Source organism: Choristoneura fumiferana, chromosome 24 (assembly GCF_025370935.1).
Source record: "Choristoneura fumiferana chromosome 24, NRCan_CFum_1, whole genome shotgun sequence".
NCBI lineage: Eukaryota > Metazoa > Arthropoda > Insecta > Lepidoptera > Tortricidae > Choristoneura > Choristoneura fumiferana.
Window position 1 is genome coordinate 1,438,691 of NC_133495.1, and position 25,356 is coordinate 1,464,046.

At 38.5% G+C, this 25,356-nt stretch overlaps 1 protein-coding gene across 4 annotated transcripts in view; it reads right to left on the reverse strand.

The window, feature by feature from the left end:
* The window catches only part of LOC141441998 (uncharacterized), a 40,993-nt gene extending 15,844 nt beyond the window's left edge, over positions 1 to 25,149 (reverse strand). For 3 of the 4 annotated variants that reach the window (XM_074106905.1, XM_074106904.1, XM_074106903.1), the window contains exons 1-2: positions 25,022 to 25,140; positions 866 to 940 (exon numbers count right to left, since the gene is read on the reverse strand). In XM_074106905.1, coding sequence (XP_073963006.1) covers positions 866 to 940; positions 25,022 to 25,079 — 133 coding nt within the window. In that variant the 5' untranslated portion in view covers positions 25,080 to 25,140. Of the gene's footprint in view, positions 1 to 865; positions 941 to 25,021 lie in introns of all 4 variants that reach the window. The other variant, XM_074106902.1, reaches the window with a different exon arrangement.
* Positions 25,150 to 25,356: the final 207 nt, after the last annotated feature.

The window sequence follows — 25,356 nt, forward strand, 5'->3', positions numbered from 1 at the left end:
GAGTTTAGGACAGTAGTAAATATTTTTTGTAAACCTATTGTAAACTCAGACGAAATTTCTCTTATTTTTTTAACAAGCCATTCTTTACTTATTTAAAAAAACAAACTATAAAAAAATCCGTCATTTTCTATTTCCATTGAAGTGTCTAAATACTCTTGATTCTGATTTCTGATGTCCTATCAATCGTTCAAAGATTAACTGGAAGAGATCCCTTTAAGGGAAAAGTCCACCTTATATTACTATGAAAAAATGACTTTCTGCCAAGTTTCTTGCGGCGCATTCTTCTTGGCAATGATGGTCTTTCCGAAAGCGCTGGTAGTTTAAAAAATGACGTGTAAAAGTGGAAGTATAAAAGTCGTAACCCTTTATCTCTTAGCTATAAGACGGTCGTGTTTATGACTGTTGTATGGCATTTTAGCCATGTAACAGCTGTAAGATGCTGACATTATGATTAGTTTTACAATTGTCAGTCTTAAAGCTTTACTACCAAAAGTGCTGTTAGATGTCATATTGAAGTTGTAAAACCGGGAAACAGTCTTGGTTAAAACTTTTGTACGACAATGATTAAATTGCTTTATTACTATGTTATACAAACGTTTGTACAACTGCGATTTAAGAACAATTTGCATTTATGCTAAAGTGCTACGAGTATATAAGTGATACAATATCTATCTATCATACAATATCTCGTTTTAAAACTTGCTTGTTTATGACGTATTTACGATGAATCAGTCGTAAAAGGTTCAGATGTTATGACCAATTTGTTATTTATTAGTTTGTTAGTTACAGTTGTTAGTTACTGTACAGGACGCACACAAACGAAACCAAAAATAATTTAATTATTAATTAAAAGTGTCAAACTTACCTAAATGTTGTGGTTCTATTTCTTGATGGTCTGAAGGGCACTGTGCGTTATTTGACTCGGTTGCACATTTCAACGCTGAAATTAAAACAAATAAATAGATTAACTTAAAAAAGTAATATTTACAATTTTGAGTGGTTCATTATAGTGCCACAAATTCTCTTGTTCTGAGAGGAGGCCTGTGCCCAGCAGTGGGACGTATATAGGCTGGGATGATGATGATGATGAAATTCATTTGAACTGTCGTTTTCTCTAACACGCGAAAGCAATTGCAATCACAATTAAAGAGATAATGAATGTGATTGCGAACGCGTTAAATATTATGGCCTATGGTAGTTACTTTTACAGTTTTGCGCGTCGGGGATTAAAAACCAAAGGCTGATCGAGCTTTATAGCCAGAGGTAGGTTACAAGAATAACATGAATTAAGTATACTTAACAAAACAATTTTCCTATTTTGTCGCAGAAAGATATTAATTAATTTTATCAAAATTAAAGTCATTATTCATTTAATAAGAAATATTAAGAAAATACAAAATATCCATAGGACTAAAACTACTATAAAGAGTTTTCCAAATTTGAGTTCCTTTCTTTTCATAATAATAATTCTACCTTTTTTACAGCCAAAGAAACTACTGCGTTTAATGCTAATCATCAACTGTTGTCCTAGACTCGGCCCAGGTCCCACAGGGGGTCATGAACCCCATGACCCCCTGCATCCGCCCTTGGGAACCATCCATAAATTACATCCACCAATTTTGCCCATTTTTAGCACTCCCCTCCCCTTGTCACTCCTATTGCTATGAAAACCGCAATTGTTCTTTGTGTCACAAAGTCAAACCCCTCCTCCCCCTTAATGTGTGACGTTTTTATGGATGACCCCTTGTTAAAAACACGGTGTAGATGTCCAGTTTTTATGAGGCAGGGCTGGTCCCAGTCGGCGCGGGCGCTCTACGACTTGTCCTTTGGCCTTGGCAATTATTGCAGTTCTATTAATAGCGGTCCACAATTGCCCGTATAATCGCTCGCTTGTTTGGGAGAATGTAAGAAAAAATAAATATTCTCACGACTTGACCCTCTTGAAGCGGGTACAGATGTAACTAAGTAGTGTAGATGTTGCATCGTATTTTATCGGAAAAGTTCATATGAATCGTAGTATCTCAATGAGGGCTATCGCGTATGAATTCGCCGCTAGAGGCGCTAGTGTAGCATGAGGTCACCGAAATGTCAAATCTCATCTCATAGTTTTTGAGTGAGCTACGCGGGTTTAATTATACCTAATTAGAATCATTTTGTGAATATTTTGCAATATCTGAAATTAATAATGGCAAATATGCGTTCCGGGGCAACGAATGTCCGTGTTTTGAGACAGTTTTGTCTTTCGGAAACTTTTGTCCTCCCTTTTTTCCGAACAAAACGGGACTACGAAACACTGTGGTGGCTCGATATTTTTATGGTACGGTTTTAAGGTGTATTAAATATGATATTAATCTAAACTTTGTTTTCACGCCCGTATTAACCGACTTTGAAAGCCACACTTAAAACCTCACGCAACAGTGGCGCCATCTAGAAAGACAAAAAACGATAGCCCTCATTAGCTTCATCGTACAGTCAAGGGCATAAATAAATTTACGTTACCAAAGACGTCAAAAATATCTGTACCTACCCCCTTTATGCCACTACCATAAGGTCGATGTTACATAAATCTGACGCTATGACGCTCTTGATTATACCTATAGCCGTTTTGACATTTAACACTCAATAATAAAGTTCCATGTATATAATAATTGATTGACACTTCCGACTATTGAGTTCCGATTTTTCCAGATGGAAATATATTATTCACAAGATATATCTGTAGACCGGGTTAATGACTTATATCAAGAACATTATTTATAGCTTAATCAGGATCTAAATTGCTAATGTCGTCCGAAAGTCGAAACAAAATAACGGTTTCTTGTTCTTTCTCATTTGAATCTTCATTAAAACGAAGTAAACCGACGAGTCCCGCGACATTAACATTCTAGTTGAACTGTACTTGCTCGTAGTTAATGAGAAAATTTTAGTTTTCTACGATCAATCAAATATTTCAACAGATTGTAGTACTTAATGCAAAACAATACAATAACTCTTTATTGCATACCAACACATAGTAGCACAGGCACAGGTATGTATAAAGCCTGCTTAGAAAGTAGCATTTTCGCCCTTTTTTGGTTTCTGTGGAAAACTAAGTATTTTTATACTTAGGTATATAAGAAAAAAATTTAACAGGAAAATCGTATTCAAAAAGGTTCTTACTCACTGAAATATGTTGTTGACCCATAAAAATTGCAATGTTTAAAAAAGTTTTTCATCGACGAAAATGGCAATGTTTATTTGACCACTATTTGACTAACTATTATAGTATGGCAATATTTAAAAATCACAATGCTTAAAAAAATCGATTGACTAAAATGGCAATGTTTAAAAGGGCAATGTTTAGATCGTCCAAAAAAGCAATATCCCTATTTTCACACGTGCCTAACAAAGTCCTTTTCAATTTAATCAGATAATCTTCTCGACCTTCCCTGGCCATTATTTATCTCTAAGCTTCATTTGAATAAGCTTAACAAGGAAAATATAAGCGCAATTCTCATTAGCACTATCTCTCTAAAAATCATTGGACGATTTCTAGGAACGCTGAGATAAATGCACAATAATTTATTTGTTAGAACAGTGCGTCAGTCATACTGGCTTGTTCTAATAAGCAATATACTTCGGATAATGATATAACGAGGATGATGAATTGAGCTAAAGATGTTTAGGAATTACTGTAGGTACCTACGCTTTATGATTGCTTTTTGGAGTCTTTTTGTATTTTTTTTACCTACGCTTTAGCCAAAACCTAGGTACAGTCAAGTTCATAAGCTTGTGAGCAAACATTTGATAATAATATAAACTCGACTGTACCTACTTCCTTGTTGAGACATTGTGAGTTATAAATAATTAGGTACTAAAGTAAACAGTTTACGCACGATTATTTATAAGTCGGTAACGGTCCAATTAGTTTCGATCTTTTAATTTTAGACATGGGTAGCTCACGAATGATATACACAAAATAGCTATATCAGTTCGCTGAACTGTATCACTCTTTATGTCAGTTCAAATCCAAATGTACCATCTTATCATTTAGCTCACTTGCACAGACTCTTATTTTGCCTTAGATAATGCGATAATTGCTGGCAAAATTCTGATGTTACATAAATGTCATGACATGGTCTAACATTTGTCATTCATTGTCAACCATATATCGAAGGAGAATACAAGTTACAAGCATGAAAGTGATTTGAGAAAATGAATGAGCAATAAGCCAATAATGTTACGTTTCGTTCTGCGAGCTACTGATATAGTGAGCTAAATGAGTGATATATATCTCAGTGAATAATGATACATATCAATCTTTTCTTTCAAGTGATAAGTTTTTCCAATCTCTATACTTTTATAATAATAATTTGTAGTTTATTTATTATTAAATATAGATTAAATAAAATAAAATATAATAATAATAATAAGACAGAAAACTTACCTAAGAAACCTTAACTAAATATATGTATATGTTACTATATTTTTTTTTAAAAGAACATCGTCCAAAAGATCTGCCTGTGGCAGAGTTCCCATGATGCTGGCCGCATTACCCCTTTGGACCGCAAGTGCGATCCGCTGGGATAAAACGTACCAGCTCTTGGGTCCCCAGAGGTGTCGATCAACCGGGAAATCTCTATTTAATTTATAGTATTTCTAGTTGGTTTACGTTGGCCTTTTACAAAATGTAGAGTCGGAAAAGTCGGACCTCAATCAGAATACGACGACATGCGAAGTGTCAATCAATTATAGTATTTAATGTGCGAAATTTTCATACATTAATATGGAACTTTATTATTTAGTGTCAAATGTCAAAACGGCTGTACGATAGGTACTGTAGCTTATTGAGAGAGCACGATAAATACGAACTTTTCCAATAAAATACGATGGAAAAGCACTACCGTAAGGTCAGGGTAATTTGACCCTTTGGAGGGTTACTTTGGCCCATATAAAAACCACATAAAAACGTAAAATAAAAACATAAGAACGTGATCGATCATTAACTCCAACCATATTATGGCAAAGAGCCATATTCTGAAAGCAATAATAAAACCAGGACCGAGTTAATCCCAAGGGCGAAAGTTACCCTGCAGGGCCAAAGTACCCCGACCTTACGGTACATCTAAACGGGCGATCTTTGTCTTTTTTCTGCATTAGTGGTGGTAATGCCGCCAATATACTACCTAAACCGTGTCATAAAAGAAAGGCGTTTAGTCAGAGATTCAGGAATCCGCCTCCTTTGGGACATAATTTAAAAGTGTTTGTTTTTTTTTTGATTAATAATTTGTGTCTTTTAGCGTTTATCCTTTTCTTGAATATACAATGCAAGCATATACTTATGTACTTATCCCAGCGGATCGCATTCGCGGTCCAAAGGAGTAATGCGGCCAGCATTATGGGAACCCTTGGTTTTATGTACCTAATTTTATTGTTACTGTTAAATATTTAGTTACGATATCTTAGGTTAGTTATTTGTGTTTTTTTATATTTTGAACAATTAATGTACCTAGTACCTACCCATTATAAATACTGTGTGGATAAAAAACTTAATATATGCAAGTAGCAATAAATACGCAAAATTATAATCACACAAAATTAATTTATGAGTTACGACTTAATATCTTTATAGGCAGCTTTATTATTTGTTGAAACAATACTCGTTAGCACGTGCTCCCCTGCTGTCACAATTCATAAAAACTGCCGGTTATCAAGGGTCGGCGTAGTACGATAATGCCTAAACAACAGGCTCAGTTACGTTACTACGATATGGAAGCGCTTAGCGCTCCTTATCATATTAAACTTTTACCAGACGTTTCGCCCGCGTAAACCATTCGATCTGACAGTCGAAATGTAATTAAGTACTTGATTTTACAATATTCCCATACGAATTTCTAGAAATTACTAATATTTAACGCATGCCAGTATTTATGAAGTACAAAATACACAATTTCGTATGGCTTTTCAAACATGACGTTAAAATTACAAGGTACAAAAGTGATCACTTATTTTTGACATTGACTGTGTTTTTTTCCTTTTCGTAATAATGTATTTGTTATTTACTTATTGACATTATGTGTTACTAAATATTTGTTTACTAACCTACATGCCTCGAAAAAAATTAAACCGACTAGAAAAAACAAATAATTTTGTGCCCGTTTTAAGTCAGTGCTTCAGCACGAGAATGTTATTATTTCTTATAATTTATGTTATTATATATTATTAGTATATCATTAAAGCTACAGAGTACCTAGTTCAAAGCAACGTTGAACCCCTGACCCGCAGACGATGCCGATACTATCGGGAATTAGTCATCGCTTCAATCATCCGACTGTGCGTTTGTTGATCCTTTATCATTATACACTTCCGTTCAACAAATCACGAATCGTTTTGTTTTGAAATTGTAATGAAAAGGGCTTGTAGCCCGAAGAATTGCGAAACTAAAGTGGCAATGGGCGGGGCACATTGCTCGCAGGACGGATGGCCGATGGGGCCAGAAGGTTCTCGAATGGCGTCCGCGGACCGGGAGACGAGCTGTCGGTAGGCCTCCAACAAGATGGAGCGACGACTTGGTTAAGATCGCGGGGTCGCGGTGGATGCGGAAAGCACAAGACCGGTCTGAGTGGAGAGCCTTGGGGGAGGCCTATGTCCAGCAGTGGACGTCTTTCGGCTGACATGATGATGATGATGAATGAAAAGGGCTAGAATCGGCCAAGGAAGAAACCAATAGGGTCAATGAAGACTGACCCTAGCACCCTGCAGAGTCTAACCCCCTTATTCATAAACGACAATCAAACCTATTTTAGTTAAAATGCCGCTAAAATTCGTTTGTCCTTATCTGACACTTCGACATTTGTATTTGTTAGAAAGGGACAAAGCATTTGTTAGTTAACATAGGCTTGTTAAGTTTTATGAATAAGAGTCTAAGGCTCCGCATTAGCGTGTCGAGCACTCGGACGTGTACAGTCACCAGCACCAATATCTGACACAACAAGCGTGCATAAATATCTGATACGACTCTATTTGTAGGGCCGGAAGGACGTGTCAGATATTTTTGCACGCTCCGCTGTGGCAGATATTAATGCTGGTGACTGTACCTTACTTATTATTTAACAAGTAGTGAAACCTTATAACGAAGGGCGCGTTTCGAAACTATAATAGTACACCTATACGAGTAAGTTCACCACTTGCTTTTAAAAACGTCGTTGAAAAAGGACAACATAAAATAGGGATGACGACTGAGTTAAAAATATATCATTCTATTTAGTCCGACGGTTAGATTATGGAAAAATATGGGACACGTATTTTTTGGTTTATCTAATTATTAAAAAACCGGCCAAGAGCGTGTCGTACACGCCCAAAATAGGGTTCCGTAGCCATTACGAAAAAATTAAGTAATAATATTTTTCAAAGGATTTCGTATTTCAAGCAAACTTAGCCGTTATAGTTTTCCTTGAAAGTTTGATATACTTACTACCATTCTGAATGTTTTCAAATTTTTCCACCCACCGCTTTAGATTTTAGAGGGGGGGGGATGATCGATTTTAATGAAAATTTGCAGTTGAATATTTCGCAAACAAATCACTGAATCGATAAGTCGTCTTAGCAAACCCCTAATGATTTTAAGACCTATCCAACGATACCCCACGCTATAGGGTTGGATGAGTAAAAAAAACAATCGTTGGATAGGTCTTAAAATCATTAGGGGTTTGCTAAGACGACTTATCGATTCAGTGATATGTTTGCGAAATATTCACCTTAAAAGTGCAAATTTTCAATAAAATCGAGCGTCCCCCCCCCTCTAAAATCTAAACCGGTGGATGGAAAAAGTTGAAAAAATTCAGGATGGTAGTAAGTATATCAAACTTTCAATGAAAACTATAACGGCTAAGTTTGCTTGAGAATTATTAGTAATATAGCAGCCTAAAGTATAAAATATACGTAAACTTGGAAGATTCCGTATAAAATACGAAATCCTTAGAAAAATGTTACTTAATTTTTTCGTAATAGCTACGGAACCCTATTTTGGGCGTGTCCGACACGCTCTTGGCCGGTTTTATCTTGCTATCTCAACTAGCTTACTGAAGTTTACTGAAGCTGATTGAGAATGCAAGATAAATACGAACTTATCCGACAAATTACGAAAGCGAAACATTCAATACATCTGTGCCCTTAGTGTAAGTTTTCGTTTGCAAAATACGTCTCGATCGCGTTTGCGTTAAAATCTCAATTTGTATGCGAACACGAACAGCGCCTCTAGCGGAACGTTTGCGATGTTCGTGTTTCCATACAAATTGAGATTTTAACTCGAACGCGATCGAGACGTATTTTGTAACCGAAAACTTACGCTAATGGTACTGTATACTCGTACACTTACAGCATCTAAGTCTAACTAGGAATACACGACTGCCCATCAATTAAACCAACAATTATCCCACACAATTAAAAGAACAATGCATGATGGCAACACTGAAATGCTAGAAGTACACCTAATTTCCTATGCACTTACGTCTTTCCGGTTCGCATTGTTTCCTCAGTTGCACTTGCACTGACGAAACAACTATTTATACACCCGGATAAGAATGACAGTGAGGTATTAAGAGTCATCTTGTTAGGAAAATGTTTATTTATGAGCTAAGAACAAACAAAAAGTAAAGACAGAATTCTACGAACAGCAACGTGAGCCCGGGTAAAACCATGCGCAGTCGCAGCTCCAAATGAGGGTACAGTCAGTTTTAGGGGAGACACAGTGAGATATTCGCAGTCTCTATTTTTTAGAAGGTTCTGGATTGAGTACGATGGATTACTGTTGAGCGTTAGCGCCGTGTATAGTTTTCTTATATTTGGGTAGTTATACGCTAATACATTGCTGCTCGAAAAAAAAAAACCAAAAAAAAATACGATAAAAGCCTGAAAACCTGTGGCCTCGCGCTCGTAATCGCATTCACCATCCCTTTCCTACCTCATGCTATACCGCGTGTGACAGAAAGAAGTTCTCCGTTCAAAGAAGACCACAGATAACGCGCAGAAGCGTCAACATAAAGAGTAGTAAAAGATAATTTCGGAGCAGATTCTATCGTCTGACGTAAGCAGACATCTGGCGTGACATCATATCAGATAACCTAGAGAGCAGCTAAAATAACTTTACTCCTGGTAAAATCCCAATTACGTATTGATTCCTCTCGGAGGTTGTTTCGTCGGCGGTATTGATAAGTTGGTTCGGCTGCATGAATGGAAGCCCCGCGACCTCAGATAGTGACGTTTTGTGGCTGAACCTTTGTGGCGCACCTACACAAGCTGTGGCACACAATGATAACAGACGGGGTAGGACTATATTGAGTTAAAACTGAGCTACAGATGTAGGTACAATACAATACATTACAAATATTATTTTCTTCCAACTATGCTTTAATTTCATCATAACCGCACTAAATACCTAGCACAAAGCGGGACTTTTCTGCTCTAGAGCAGAAAAAATGTATGAAAATCCTTTATAGCATTGTTTTACTTTTTTTTTTAATTGCACCACCAAAGAGGCAACATAAGTATTTTTGCTATAGTATTTTTGCTAGTGTTAGGTTGCTCAACCTGACGGTCTTATGAAATTTGACAGATTGCGTACAAAAAATTGTTGCTACCAATCGTACCAAAACAGTACCTAAGTAGCCGTATATTTAAAAAAAAACTTTGTGCGTTTGGTTGGCCAAACTGGCACCCATCCGAAATTTGACAGATGCTTTTTAAAACCCTCGCTGACGCTCAGGCTCCAAATCGGCAATAATAAATAACTTTGTTTGGTGCAACAATCTACTATTTCACACCTCTCATTCAGAAAAGTAACTTTTCCTCCCTGACGAGAGGGATCAAAATGCAACTTTTCTGTTCAAGGCTCTTCTTGAAGAGAAAAAATTCTCTTGAAGATTTTCTTGAGATTGGAATGTTGGTGCTTCATATCCATTTTAGTCTAGTATACATTTACGAACCACAGAATAGTAGCAAATATGATCATAATTGAATTGTCAAATAAATATAGGCTCTTCTAAGTGTTTTTTTGGAAATTAATTTTTTGAAGTTGATAATTGTACACCCACGCTATTTTCTATGCTGGTTGCTCTTTAACTATATTTAGAACTATTTTATTAATAATAATTTTCGTCATAGGCACTCGGTGTGAAAAGTTGTATGAGCCACTCGGGAGCAAAATTATTTTCATTTTGGGCGTTAACACTTGAATCCCTCATTACGTACGCTCAGGATTCTACTTTAGAATCCCTCTCATTACGTACGCTCCGGATTCTACTTTAGAATCCCTCATTACGCTCAGGATTCTACTTTAGAATCCCTCATTACGCCCAGGATTCTACTTTAGAATCCCTCGCCAAGCTCAGGATTCTATTGTAGAATCCTTCGCTACATCCTGGATTCAATGTACCGCCCTCGTCGTAGATACACCATTTTGGCTCCCTTGTCATACAAATAAAAATTGTAAAAATCTTGAAAAAAAAACAATTCTAAATAAATATAACTTAAGAGCAACCATCATAGAAAATGGCGTGGTTTTACAATTATCAACTTCAAAAATTGCATTTGCAATAAAACTCAATTAAATGGTAATCATAAAACATTACATACAAATACTTATTAGACTTGCCAGTTAAATGGTTTGAAATACAACATACTAATTTTCAGATTGCTTTAACGAATGATCACTAATGGACCGTCTGTGCTCGAAACTCGAAGTTCGTATCGTGCCGTCTCACTCGCTCTCGTATTAAATAGTATAAGTGTCAGAGGGACCGCACGACACGAACATCGAGTTTCGAGTTTCATAGTTAGCCCTGCGCTCACTTTAATCAATATTACTAAATTCAAAGGAAACACAGGAAATCGTAGAAACTTTTAAGTTTTATTTGACATTGGTTTTTGTTATCGTCTTATCTGCCTATCGTCGACTATTGGGGTAAAGCTGTTCGCGTCCGTGGGCTTTAGTTCTAGTTACCCACACGTGTCCCCTAGGTAGCGCCAAATGAACAACCTCATTCTGGTGAACAACCTCATTCGGGTGGTAGGCTTCGGCCGCGGTTTGTCACCACCCTAACTAAGTTATGCTGCCAAACGGTCATGGCCGTGTTCCAGCATAATGTTAGGAGTAGCCATGTGGAGGGACGGGTCTGGGCAGGGACTTGCGTGCAAACCGGTTTCGGTGCCGTCAGTTTGCTGCAGTAGTAGTAGGGGGCCCAAGTAGAGTTTTCGCCAACTTTGAAGGGCTGCCCCGGTAACTTGCGAAAAATCCCGAAGATGTGCTGTAGTGCCGGTTGGCGACCGGAGAGAGGACCCAAAAGCCGTGTTTGGGGGGTTCGGGCGTCCCCGCAGTCACCAGACCAGGCTCCTAGTGTTGTGGCTCACTTTCGTGTGCTGCTGGGTGAGCAGCACTGTGTCTGTTCAACTGCCGTCTTTTCTAACCTATTCACTTTTGCCATTCTCATCTCCTTCTTTTCTTCCGGTGAAATTACTGGCACGTGAAGTATCCCATCTTAGGCTTCTAGATTGGCAACGCATCTGCAATACCCCTGGTGTTGACCAGGCCAGGATACCCAGACGCAGATTAAATGTCCCTTAGACAAGGCGTACTTGCACTACCCACACTACTCAGGGTACAGCCTGGAGCATACTTTTAAGCCACGTGCTGGGGTCTGCTTGTACGTTTGTGATGACATCTGTACTCAGCGTCTCCGCAACCTTGAGGATCCTAGCTTTTCCATTCTTTGGCTCTGATCTATCGGTCGCACAGCGGTGACTTGGAGACGACCAGGGTCTTTGATCACTTCAGTGTTACGGCACGGCGTGTGGTTCAGCAACGGTATCCGCGTGCGTAGTTGGTTTTCTTGGGGGACTTTAATGGTCACCGCGAGGACTGGTTGTTCCCATACCAAGTCATGGACTATGCAGGAGGAGAAGCGCGTAAGTTTGCGCTTTCGCTAGATCTCACCCAGCTGGTTAAGCAACCGACTCGCATACCGGATGTTGCCTTGCACACGCCTAATTGCTTGGACCTTTGGCTAACGACTGATCCAGACAGGTACAATGTGTCGGTGTCTTCCCATCTGGGTACTTCTGACCATTGTCTGGTGAAATTTGTGTCGCAGTACTCTCCTCCCGATTGCTCAATCGGTACTGGGCGAGTATGGCGATACAAGTAAGCAGATTGGGATGAGATGCGTCATTTCTTTGCTTCCTATCCATGGCAGAAACCTTGCTTTTCCAGTGACGATTCGTTGAGCTGCGCAGAAGCTGTTACCGATGCGTTGCGTCAGAGGATGGAATATTTCATTCCTTTCTCTGATGTATACTGGTGGCAAATCTTGCCCATGGTTTAACGCTGAGTGCACTCAAGCTGAAGCTATTAAGCACTCTATTTGCTTACTTACTGTGGGCTGATGCTCGATGTCGCAAAGCTCCGGACCGGATGTACACATTAAGAAACAGCTCTTCAACAAAGCTGCCATGTCCTGCAAAAAGGTCATACGGAAAGCGCGATTCCTCCATGTTGGTTGTATCGGCGCCAAATTTGCTTCCTACCCCTCTGAGAGTAAATAAAAAGAAAAGAAAGAAAGAAAATACATTCTTTAAGCGTTTTCATCCTTAACCAAATCGGTGGAGTCCAATTTCTGTCGTCCGTCACTGCCACCACTGCTGAAGTCGGATAAGTCGCTTGCTCACACTGCAGCGGAGAAAGCAAACCTGTTCGCGTTGATGATGATAGTGCAGCGCCTCCATCCATTCCTTACTGTGGTACGTTTAATCAGGAGGTCAAAATACACCAAATGGAAGTTTTAAGAACGCTGCGTTCTCTGGAAGTGAATAAAACTAGGAATAAACTATACCTGGAATTGTTTTAAAGACCTGTGCTCCGGAACTGTCTCCGGTTTTGACACGTCTGTTCAGGCTCTCCCTCAAGATGGGACAGGTCCCGGTATCGTGGAAGATTGCTAATGTGCAGCCAGTACCTACCCAAAAAGGGCAGTCGTGCCAACCCGTCTATCGGCCTATCGCAATCACCTCCATACTATGTAAGGTAAAGGAGCGTGTATTGAATGCTAAGTTCCTGGTAGGTATATCTAGAAGGTAACGATCTCCTCAGTGACCGCCAATACGGGTTCCGCCAAAATCGGTCCACTGGGGACCTTCTGGTATATGCTACTCACATTGGGGTGAACCTGTTGAGAAGTATGGCGAAGCTCTTGCTGTGTCTCTCTTCCAAGGCATTTGATAGGGTCTGGCACAGAGGCCTTCTTAGCAGGATTTCCTGCGCAACCGATCTATTCGAGTCGACGAATTCGACCTCGGAGGCCATGTCCGACTGGGGCTCGGCAAACTTGGTCCAGTTCAGTGCTGCCAAGACACAGGCGTGTCTGTTTACCGCTAAGCGGAGACCGTCCACTTTGTATCCTTACCACCTAAAGACCACCTTGAGGAGGTTCTTGGGTTAGACTTCGGTTCGGCTATTGAGCCTCAACTGCTTCTTAGCGGCTATTGAGTCCAGAGCGAAAACAGCTGCTAAAAAACTTAGTGTCCTATATAAAGTGAAACCTATTTCACACCAGAGCAGCTTTTTACTCTTTACAAAACGCAGGTAAGGTCGTGTACGGAATACTGCTGTCACCTTTGGGACGGCTTGATTTGTTTCGATAATAAACAGTATACATGCAATTTACAAACAACCAAAGCATTCATATATTTACCATCGAAGTTAATGCGTCGCACTACGTTAAGCTTTGGCAAGTTATAAATTTGATATTTTCACTTTCCGGGTTCGAATTTTTGGAAAGAGACATGTTTATCTGATTCCATTTGGATCTGAAATTAAAGTGTTTTAATTAATCAAAGTTGCCATTCAATAACATAATTTGAGCCTTTATATAGTAAAGACTGGACGTTTAGAATAGATATATGTCAATTCATCATATTTCTATATGAATTTCATTACATAAATAGAAGTCTCACAATAAATTTACCTTTAATCATGTTTTAATTATTTTTTCTATTGAAGAATTATCACATAATTATTTCAGGTTTTGTTGCCAACACGCTCTATTATTGTGTCACAAAAAAGACGCGCATTACCAATGCTCTAGTACCGTACCTTTGGTAAAGTGATTGTATCTTAAGTTAGATTAAAGTCCAGGTTAAATTTGGCTAATCTCCAAAGATTAAATATCGTGGGCACAATCTACTAACTGGCTAATTCATATAAGTACTTTTTCGTAAAGAAAAATAACCTTTTCTTAAGAGAAAAATATCAGATTATTGACTTACTGGACCAAACATATCCATAATATTGTGTTTTTTTTACTAATTTAAATATTTGTTTGCTATGTTGTAATTGAATAATACACTTTCAAATTCTGTTAACTTTTTTGACTAAATACACCACTTATTTTTATTCTTTCAGTTTAACAATATACTAAACGCATTAAAAATTTTGCATCAGTTTGGAAAATTTAAGCGACGGAATCAAATTTCTTCATATGCATAACACTTAAAACGCCAAACGTATTTAAAATTTCTTACAAAATTACAACGCCAAAATTTAGAAACTAAATTACAAGTACTACTTAGAATTCAATTTAGTTCTATTAGTAAAAGTGTCCCAAATTTACTGATTTTTAGGACTAAAGCGCCAAAAAAGTTCTGAAAAGTCTTGAAACCCAGATAGATCGAAGCAGAAAAATTCGCTGATTCCGGTGGTATATATAACTCAATTTGGCCCAAAGTGTCGCTTTAGTATCTTTACCTCCGAAGCGACGATATGCACTTTGCTCCCTCTCGTCAGGAAGGAAAAGCTACTTTTCTATAAATACGAACTTTTGAAAAAGTTAAGCCGCATTCACATTTATTAAAAGCTTAATGGTTACTTGACCTGAAATATAAATTTCAGATTTTTTTTTTATTTATGACGGTGGAAGCAGTCTACACTTCCACTGAACGTAGATAATAGTTAGTGTTTAGTTTTGTAACTAAGGGACCCCATACATCCCTGTATTAATATTATTTTTTGTATTTTCTTTTATTTAATTGTATACTGTTACTTTCTGCCAAGTTTCTTGCGGCGCATTCTTCTTGGCAATGATGGGCTTTCCGAAAGCGCTGGTAGTTTAAAAAATGACGTGTAAAAGTGCCCATTGCGGCCTATTTACTGAATAAATGATTTTTTTTTGATCTGTCGTGTTGTGTCGTGACGCATCAGAACGGTATCGGTTTCATACATTTTATATGGTTGCGTTCACATTTATCTGATGCAGTGTGTTGTGACGGCTTGTGTTCTGTCGCGTCAAAGCTATAGAGGGAGACTGACAGAGAGCATCACAAAACAACACGACAGATAATTGTGAATGCGGCTTTAGTTTTTACAATGTCTCTCTTATTGACACGTCAATTACTTATTTGTAAATTTTATAATTTGACCTTTAACAATTACTGTGAAGTTATTATTAAGTATGTATAGGGCCATAGAGGTATATGAAAAAAAAACTAAAATAATTTGCGAAAAAAAGTTTTTTTTTATTTAGCCATAATGTTAATTACCAAGTAGATTCTATCTATGAGGATATGGATACAACTTCATACCCACCTATAGTCTAGACATCTTCTAATTTTTATTTACTTTGAATGTACAATACTGACACTAGCCCATAGGACATAGTTACTAACCTAATGTGGATTTCGTCTGAATTAAATAAACTAAATTGAATGAACTGAGCCGTCTGCCGAAGTTAACGGAAATGAAGAAAAACACTGTGTATATTATACGAGTATTAGGATAGGATACATACGTAATATATCGCACATGCGACGCGAAGACACCCAATAGCGTTAGCGGCTGAGGACAACGCCGGCTATTGCCCTCTACCTGTCCGGCCGGTACAGCTGGTATTCGCGCCTGATACACGTCGGGACACTGCCAAGGGTACACTAGATAAACACGACAGTGTTTCTTAACCTCGGGTCGCCCATTGGGTCGCGAGAAGTATTCGAATGGATTGCAGGTTTTTTTTATATAAAACTGATCCCTATCTCACTATGTAAAGTGCAGATGAGGCCAAAGGTGTATCTGACTGGTTCGGTAACAGTCTATGATCACTCTAGCCGATGACAGGCGATGGGAGCGAATTTTGTGCCTAACGAAAGCATGTGTTAAAAAATATAATGATCTTTTCGTAAAATATATTATGATGACATACATTTTAGCAGTATTTTTAGGAATGTAAAATTTGTTTTTGGGTCACCAGTGATGTACTAAGGATATTTTTTGCATTGTTAAGTAATCAGGACTTTACTATCCCACTTTTCCGCCCCACTATTAGTCCGCCACTGAGCTGCCCGACGCGGCTTTGTACGGGTGTAATACGATTTTTTTTGACAATCTCATATCATAATTTGCAAATAAAAAAAAAGTGGAACAACCACTTTTATACAAGGCTAAATCACGCTAAATTATCAAGGGTTGCCCGTGGATGGTCACTTTTTTACCGCAATTTAGTTGCTCTTAACCTTTTTGGAATAGGGGCCCGGGACGGAAAAGCTGACTGCTTCAGATGCGCTACTACGAAACTCGCAAATCGAAGTTCGTATCGCACCGTCCCTTTCACTCGCTTATGAAATGACATAAGCGTCAGCGGAAGGACAACATACGAAGTTCGAGTTTTGCACTTCGTGGTATAGGACCAGCTTTGCCGTCCCGGGCCCGAACGAGCTTAGTCCGCCACTGAGTCAACTTGTAGGTACATTAAAAGTATGACTAACCTAAACTATGACTTCATTTTTTAACTTTGGGACGCCCCGTCTCGAAGTGCCATTATATTACTACTACATTTATTTATTTATCTCTCTGTGTACCTGTTTCTGTATCGCTTACTATTTGTAGTGTGCAATGAAGACTCATTATACACATAGGTACTCATTGTATTGTATTGTATTGTACATACTTACATGACACTAATCTTAATTTAAATTATACAAAGTAAAAGTCCTGATTGGCTGACTGACTTGGACCTACAAGGCTGACGTTTTGCAACGAAGCCTCTTATGTCAAAAAAAAGGATCCAGGACCGAATTTGCCTATTTTCTACGCGAGCTAGTGTAGTTACTTCTCTTTATTTAAGAGTGCATAGTTATCTAGGCCTGCAGTGTACGTAAGCCCTTTCACATTATGCAAACTGTTGCCAAGCGAACCACTAACGGGACCGCACATCCTAATGATTTTGTTTTGACGGAAATTCAAATTTCGAATTTAAATTTAAAATTTTGTTTTAGAATCCGGTACAGTTAGAGACGATTTTAGAATTCTAGAGCAAGGGTACCGTATACATTAGAGATTCATTGCAGGATAGCTTAGTCGGCAATAGAGATGTACAAGTTGCAGAAAATTCTCAACAATGCTGCAGTGCAGGAAAATGCAAAAATGCACATATATGAAGTTTCTGGAAATTTTAACATTTTCACGAAGCAAGTTTCCATTCAATAGGTAACTATGGGAATCTTTTGAAAGTATATGCATGCATGAAATTAACTGAAAAGGCATGTTGATCTAGTGAGAACTTGAAATGATTTTGATGAACTACAAACCATTTCTTTACTCACCCACGACTAGCTAACATCTATGCAACGATGTGTTTATGCAGCTCCACACAATGAGAACTCACACACATTATACTATCACCACCACCACCACACAACACTGACGCGTTTCGAACTATACCAGAGTTCATCCTCAGAGCAACAACGGTTCACTCTTCTACTAGATGTCAGCATTTAGATTGGGAACTTGTATTTTCACTACAAGTTAATCATAGAAAAACTAGGCAAAGTTACTCGTGTTGTTAAACAATCCCAATATTTTCCACACAGCATTGACCTAATGACGCAACGTTAATATAATAATATGTATATCGAAGGTTATTGCGCATTGATCATTTATAGTTTACATTACAATAATTTCCTGCCCTTCTTACGGTGCAGTTCCTTTGAAGCAAAGCGCGGAGAAGTGTCAATGAAAGCGTACCTTTATAATTATAACCCAGGGGTTAAAGCATCTACTACGCTATTATAAGTATGGGCTACTACAAAATTCGAAAATCGAAGTTTTTATCATACCGTCCCTCTCACACTCGTATTAAATAATATGAGCGTCAGCGAGACGGCAAGATACGAAGTTCGAATTTTTCATTTCGTAGGTATACTTCGTTTTTTTAGCGTTAGTAAAAGGGTAAACAATCTTTACGAGTCTTTATTACATGCACTTATACCAAAAGCATACAAATGATCAATGACCTTGCTAATTGTTTCCATACTCATGTACTATATACTAATACTAATTTACCAATAATTATAATATAAATGCGAAAGTGTGTTTGTATTTTTGTGTGTTTGTCCGTCTTTCACGCCGTAACGGAGCGACGGATCGACGTGATTTTTGGCATAGAGATAGTTTATGGGCCCGAGTGTGACATAGGCTACTTTTATCCCGGAAAAATGCACAGTTCCTGAGGGAACAGCGCGCGATAACTGAATACCACGCGGGCGGAGCCGCGGGCAAAAGCTAGTTCTTAAATATTCGTTTTGACTAATTTTTCAAAAGTGTTTTTCAATAAAAAGACACGTCAAGATCGCTTACCTTCTTTCTAATGCTTAAAAAAAAACGAAGAATATGTAGTATAGTGCCAGATCCAGGCGGCCTAGACTGCAACGACAAGGCATACCTATTTTAAAGAAAGCTTTTCAGATAATTAGGTAAATTTAAGAGTTTTATTAGGTCTAGTGCATTTAGAAGACATCATGCCAATTTTCGGAATCATGGGATTAATCTCGATGGTAGCTAACATATCTTCTGTACTGTTATTTCGGTAGACAGATAGTTTGAGTCTCGGGGACGGACATATGATAGTTTTTATCCCGGAAAATTGCAAGTTCCCGCGGGATAGCGATATCGATAACAGAATTTTACAGGTGGTAGGACCTTGTGCAAGGTCCGCCCGGATTGCTCGCTAATCATGCCGCGAAGCAGCGTGCTTGCACTGTTGTTTCGGCGTGGAGAGTAAGACAGCCGGTGAAATAACTGGCACTTGAGGTATCCCATCTTAGGCCTCTAGATTGGCAACGCAAATACCCCTGGTGTTGCAGATGTTTATGGGCGGTGGTGATCTCTTACCATCAGGAGACCCACTTGCTCGTTTGCCAATTGCCATCCAGTCAAATAAAAAGAAAAAAAAAAGATTTCTATGCGGTCGGTCGGAGTCGCGGGTAACGGGTAGTTTCTTATAATGATGTTATTTACTGAGTATATCATGTCGAAATACTATAAAATTTAATTTGGAAGCAGTGTAAATACTACTTAGTGTACTTCAAACTCAAAAATAACAACAAAAAGAAAAACCAGTGCTAAAATCCGAAGACCCGGAGTTAGTTGGCAATAGCGTCGCTAGATATTTAATAGCCTATTGTCCTACTCCGAATATGGAGGAGTCAATGTATGTATGTTGATCCGACCGTAACTCCAGAATAGGGGACAGCATGACTAAAATATTTTGGGGTTTCCCGGTCATAAAGATAGTGGAGGTAAATAAATAACAGCATACTTAGGATTGTTATTTCCAGTTGTCCTAGGCTTGGGTAAAAAAAACAATGTAACAAAATATCGATATTTTTTAGAAAATAATCGACATATGTCCTCGATATTTTTAGTATGGAAATACCGATAATCGATATTTAATTCCTAATATCAAATTCGTATCAATTTCGATATTTTATTAAGATCTTTGTTGCATTTTATATTAACTTCATTTTTATTTAAATTTTGATATCCTTTCTACATTTCTATTAATCGCGAATCTGACTTTTATCATTATTCATTGGAAGATCGAGCGGACATAATGTAAGAAACTGCATACATTTTGAATGTCTCGTGCTAGTGGGTGTGTCATGTGCCCTTAGTATGTATCTATCTATATAATTATATTTATCCGTTGCTTAGTACCCATAACACAAGCTTTGCTAAGCTTACTGTGGGACTGGGTCAATTGGTGTGAATTGTCCCGTGATATTTATTTATTTATAAAAAAAAAACTAATAAAGTTGCAACCAAAAAACATAACACAACAATAACATGTTTTTTCCACTTTTGAATATTTTGACAATACTTTAGGTAATCGCGCTTTGGGGTAACAATTTCTTTGTATAGAAATTTTTTACTCTGCATATAACTACATCGATATTTTTAAAACTATCAATACGATATATCTTTTTTTTATTCGCCCATCCCTAAGTTGTCTTATAACACCCCCCCTTTTGCGTCATCCTATCTGCCGTAGGACGTCCACTGTTGGACATAGGCCGTAGACCTCCAGTTGCTTCAGCTGGAAGCATTCAGCATCCACCGTGGACCCGCTTTTTGCGAGACGGGCTAAAATGTTTAGCAAATTAAACGTTAATCGATCAGTCTACGCCACACAACCAACATCCAACCCGTCGAGTGCAACTCCCGCCCTCAAAATTTAAACAATCTCACTTCTAAACATCATCAATGCACTCAATTTAAATCAATTGCTTCCAATTCGACGTGATGTGGAGACGTGTGACACGGACTTAGACGTTATTAGGCTACAGTTTATTTTTATGAGTGCCACAACCAATTTATTTTAATTATTGGTCCCACCCAGGCTGAGTATAGGCATGAAATTGCCGCCAAGGTCGGGTTTTAAATTGAACTCGACGGGCTTGGTCTGTGATGTATTAGGGAGTAATGCAAAATTATCGATTTACGGTGTTTTTTACCCCCGACGCATAAATTATTTCAAATTTCAAATTTCAAATGATTTATTCAGTAAATAGGCCGCAATGGGCACTTTTACACGTCATTTTTTAAACTACCAGCGCTTTCGGAAAGACCATCATTGCCAAGAAGAATGCGCCGCAAGAAACTTGGCAGAAAGACATTTTTTCATAATAATATAATTACAAATAAAATACTTAAAAAGTATATTATACAATTAAAGAAAAAAATACAAAAAATAATAATAATAATAAATTATAAGTTTAACGCCAATGTCTCTCTGTCTGTGGCATCGTAGCTCTCAAACGGAGTATAGATCGTTTCCCCAAACTCGTTAATTCCGCGTAGCAAACTTTCCATTATTATTTTTCCCCACTCCAATTTGTTTTCGTTCGCGTTATTCCCCATTCTTAATTTACAACATCGCACATTTTCCCACTATATTTATTTATCAATAGTTTATTTTCTTGACGGGATTTTTAGCCACGCATGTTTTACCACTTTTTTTCTCAATGGGCAACCCATTACGCCTTATGCCGACGGAGCCCCGCAAATTTGCGGCGCTCCTATTTCTGTGCAGTTCGCCCTTCGGGCATCTGAAGATACAAATACAAATATTTTTATTAACAGGAACATATTTGATACAATACAGAACATATCTATCAGACTCCAAACTAGACCCCTAACTAATCTAACCTACCTCTCCGTTTGTGTGGTAAAATACATATTCGAATGTCTACAAATCCCGTCAAGAAAATAAATTATTGATAAATAAATATAGTGGGAAAATATGCGAATGGAAAAATCATGGTATGGAATAAATACGTCTGGTGTAAATTAAGAATGGGGAAAAACGCGAACGACTCGCACTTGGCAATTTTATACGGGTGTGCCGTGAAACTTTGATGAACGAGAAGTGTGCCGTTAAAACCAAAAGCTTGAAAATGCTTGCGTTAGAGGTTCTTTCTAACCTCCAGTGCCAAGAGGGGAGGGGTGTTGTAAGTTTGACGCCAATGATTGTCTGTCTGTCTGTGGCATCTGCCTACCCTTGAATCGACTCAATGCGCGCCAATTAATAGATATATTTACGTATGTAATATGTTAGATCTCGAAATGGCTCAACGAGTGCAGTTAAATTTTCCTCATTAAATACTAAATTATAATTTACTAACTGTTGTCGCGCGCTTTTCCCTCGGGAACTGTGCATTTTCCGGGATAAAAAGTAGCCTATGTCACTCTCTGGCCCATAAACTATCTCTATGCCAAAAATCACGTCAAACCGTTGCTCCGTTGCGGCGTGAAAGAAGGACAAACATACAGACACACACACATAATATTAAATAAGTATGGATGGCGCCAGCCCAGCATCTTTGACAACGGCTATACTATCTCGATAGGCACTGAAGCTCTCTCCGTCGATCAGTAGTACCTAGTACCCTTAGTGTAAGTTGTCGGTTACAAAATACGTCTCGTTCGCGTTAAAATCTCACTTCGTATGCAAACACGAACAGCGCCTCTAGCGGCACGTTTGCGCTGTTCGTGTTTCCATACAAATTGAGATTTTGACGCGAACGCGATCGAGACGTATTTTGTAACCGAAAACTTACACTAAGGGTACAGTTACTGAGAATAAACTCAGTAATTTCCAATGAACTAATTTTAGATTGTTTTGCAACGTGCTGTTTACAAGGAGACCGTGCTCATTAAACCTGGAATTCTGGCTAGTTAAAAACCAGAACAGCTCATTATAATTGACTAGTCTCCAGTGCCGTGGCGTGAACATTTTCGATAGGCAACCCAGAGAATACGAAAAGCGTGTTTACTCGAGGCAGCGTTTCCATTTCCACCAATAATGTGTGAGAATGTGTTACGAGGAATGTGCTTTTCATTAACCAATAGAAACGCTAATAAAATACAAAATATCTATAGGACTAAAACTACTATTAAATTAAAATAACTATAACTAAAACTTTAATTAAAAAAGAGAGGTGGGCCTCCGGCTGGGAGTTGGGATCTGCGCAAGTCACAATTGTGTTTCTTGTGGGGCTCCAGTGGACTGTCTCGGCCACCTCTCCTGCTCCTCGGGCGCCGGCCGCCTGTCCCGCCACGCCGCTCTCAACGACATTCTCAGAAGGGCGCTCGTTAGTGCCAACGTTCCCGCTGCTCTGGAGCCCCACATTGTACGGAGCGATGGCAAGCGCCCTGACGGAATGTCATTGATACCCTGGAAGACAGGCCGTGCGCTGGTGTGGGACGCTACCTGTACAGATACCCTGGCGGCGTCCTACCTACCAGCAACTACCAAATGTGCGGGGGCGGCGGCAGACGCCCGGGAACGCCTCAAGGTCACAAAATATAGCTGTCTCGGCGCCCAATATCATTTCTTTGCTTTCGGCGTCGAGACTCTAGGTCCTTGGGGTAAGGGTGCGCTGGAGCTACACAGGGAGCTCAGCAATAGGTAATGGGAGGCAACAGGCAACCCTCGCGCCGGCAGCTTTCTCGCGCAAAGAATCTCAATCGCAGTTCAACGCGGGAATGCTGCCTGCGTGATGGGCACCATGCCAAGAGGCCCGTCTCTCTTTTTTAATTAAAGTTTTAGTTTTAGTTTCCAGAGCTGTGCTGCGCGAGGATAGGTAAAGGCAGACTTCCAATTAGAGCGGCTCCGGCGTCACTAACGCTATCGCCATGGTTTTGAGGTTATTTTGCTTGGAATAACAACAAACTGACTGATACCGGAGTCGCGCTGCTCGGAAGCCAATCTGCGTCAGAGCCGCTGCGACACTGACGCAGCGGCTCTGACGCTGCGGCCGTTGCGATAGAGCCGCTCTAGTCGGAAGTCTACCTTAAATGAAGCATTTCTTCACCAAAAACAAAGACCAAAAAATTTGTTCGCGAGGTGTCTGATAAATTAGTTGGCGTCTCACGCGACCCCGGGGCCGGGTATTTTTTCGCCGTCCCCACACTTATGGCAACCCTACCGTACTGTTAGGGAATGCCGCAAGCATGCTGGGCACGCTGCCTCCGGGTAGGTGAAATACAGGGTTTTCACTTTTTTTAATATATAAAATATCATGTACTTGTAACCTTTTTATGATATTGTTGTGATAAATACTATCCTTTAATTAGCTTTTTTCTAATTGCAAAATCTATAAAAAGTTTTGTTACTTGACCCAAGATGTCGTACAAAAACTTAATAATTATTTATAACTGTTCTTCGATAAACGCGCGTAAATATTTTAATTATTCTTAAAATCGCGCCACCCGGTTTTGCTCTCATCTTCCGGGTTATCGTCCTAAGTAACGTAATCTACTATTGTTGAAAAATATGAACTTACGAAAACAATAAGTACGTTATCAACCGCCCGCGTCGCTTGTTGATATTAATTATTTATAACAGGAAAATAATTAATAACTCATGTTTTAATTGAAATTACCTACAAAAATTAACAGGAATACAGGAACGATACGATTTCTTAGAATACAATCGAAGATAACAAATCATAACAAGTAGTTTCTTATTTTTCAGTTTAGAAGGTAATGTTTTAAACCTTAATGAAATAAATAAAAATTAAAATGTTTTTTGAAAATCATTTAAATAGGGTAGACGCACACAATACAAGGACAAAAGTTTTGTAGGCTTAAGATTAATAATAACAGTATCCACTCCACATTACCACTAATCACTATTTATAACATTTTTAGATCCTTAAAATTAATTAGTCAAATACTTATTATTTCTTATTATATCGAGTAATTTATTCCAGTTCGCCGATTAAGTTTCGAGGGTACGAATTTAATAGCTTACGGCGTTATTTTACTAACTGAATCTCTAGTTTAAAATAATCTTATAACAATTTGTTTACTTTTTTATTTAGATTTGTACCTACATATATTTATAAAATATTGCTTGTACTGTATTTTATGTTAAACCTAAGTGCCATGAAGTTAAACTTTGCAGTAACATTTCAACAATAACCCAAGTAATTTGACCGCTAAATAACCGACATTTCTTTAAGTTTCAAACTTCGGACCACTTAATATCTTAAACACCTCCGGCACTATAGGTTTCAAACAAATAAGGTCACAAATTAAAAACACCACTGTCAACATATAGCACTTAACTTTTAATTACCAGACCTACGCTAAAACCTACTTTATAATCCTAATAACCTACGTTAATCCAGGATTTGTTAGCTAACGTAAAGTGCAACTTACCACCCCCTTCGCCGTGTCTCGCCCAGAGCAGAAAACACGCTATAACTAACCACTTCATCACTGTATCCACACGAGACAACCTCGTGTATTCGCGATCGGCTTCGAACTAAAGGCTGGTCCGCGTCGCCGCCTCATATACATTCCTGCTAACTTACACTAGCACACGTCACAGCAGAACTTGCAAAGTTTATGTGGAATCCATTAATATGGGCATTTTCACTTTAATTAAATGTTTTTTTTTTCAGGATTTGGTATTTTCGGCTTCGTCGTACTCAGAATCATTACGAGATTAATTTGGATGAAGAAAAAGTGTCCCTAATTTTTTTTCATTTATG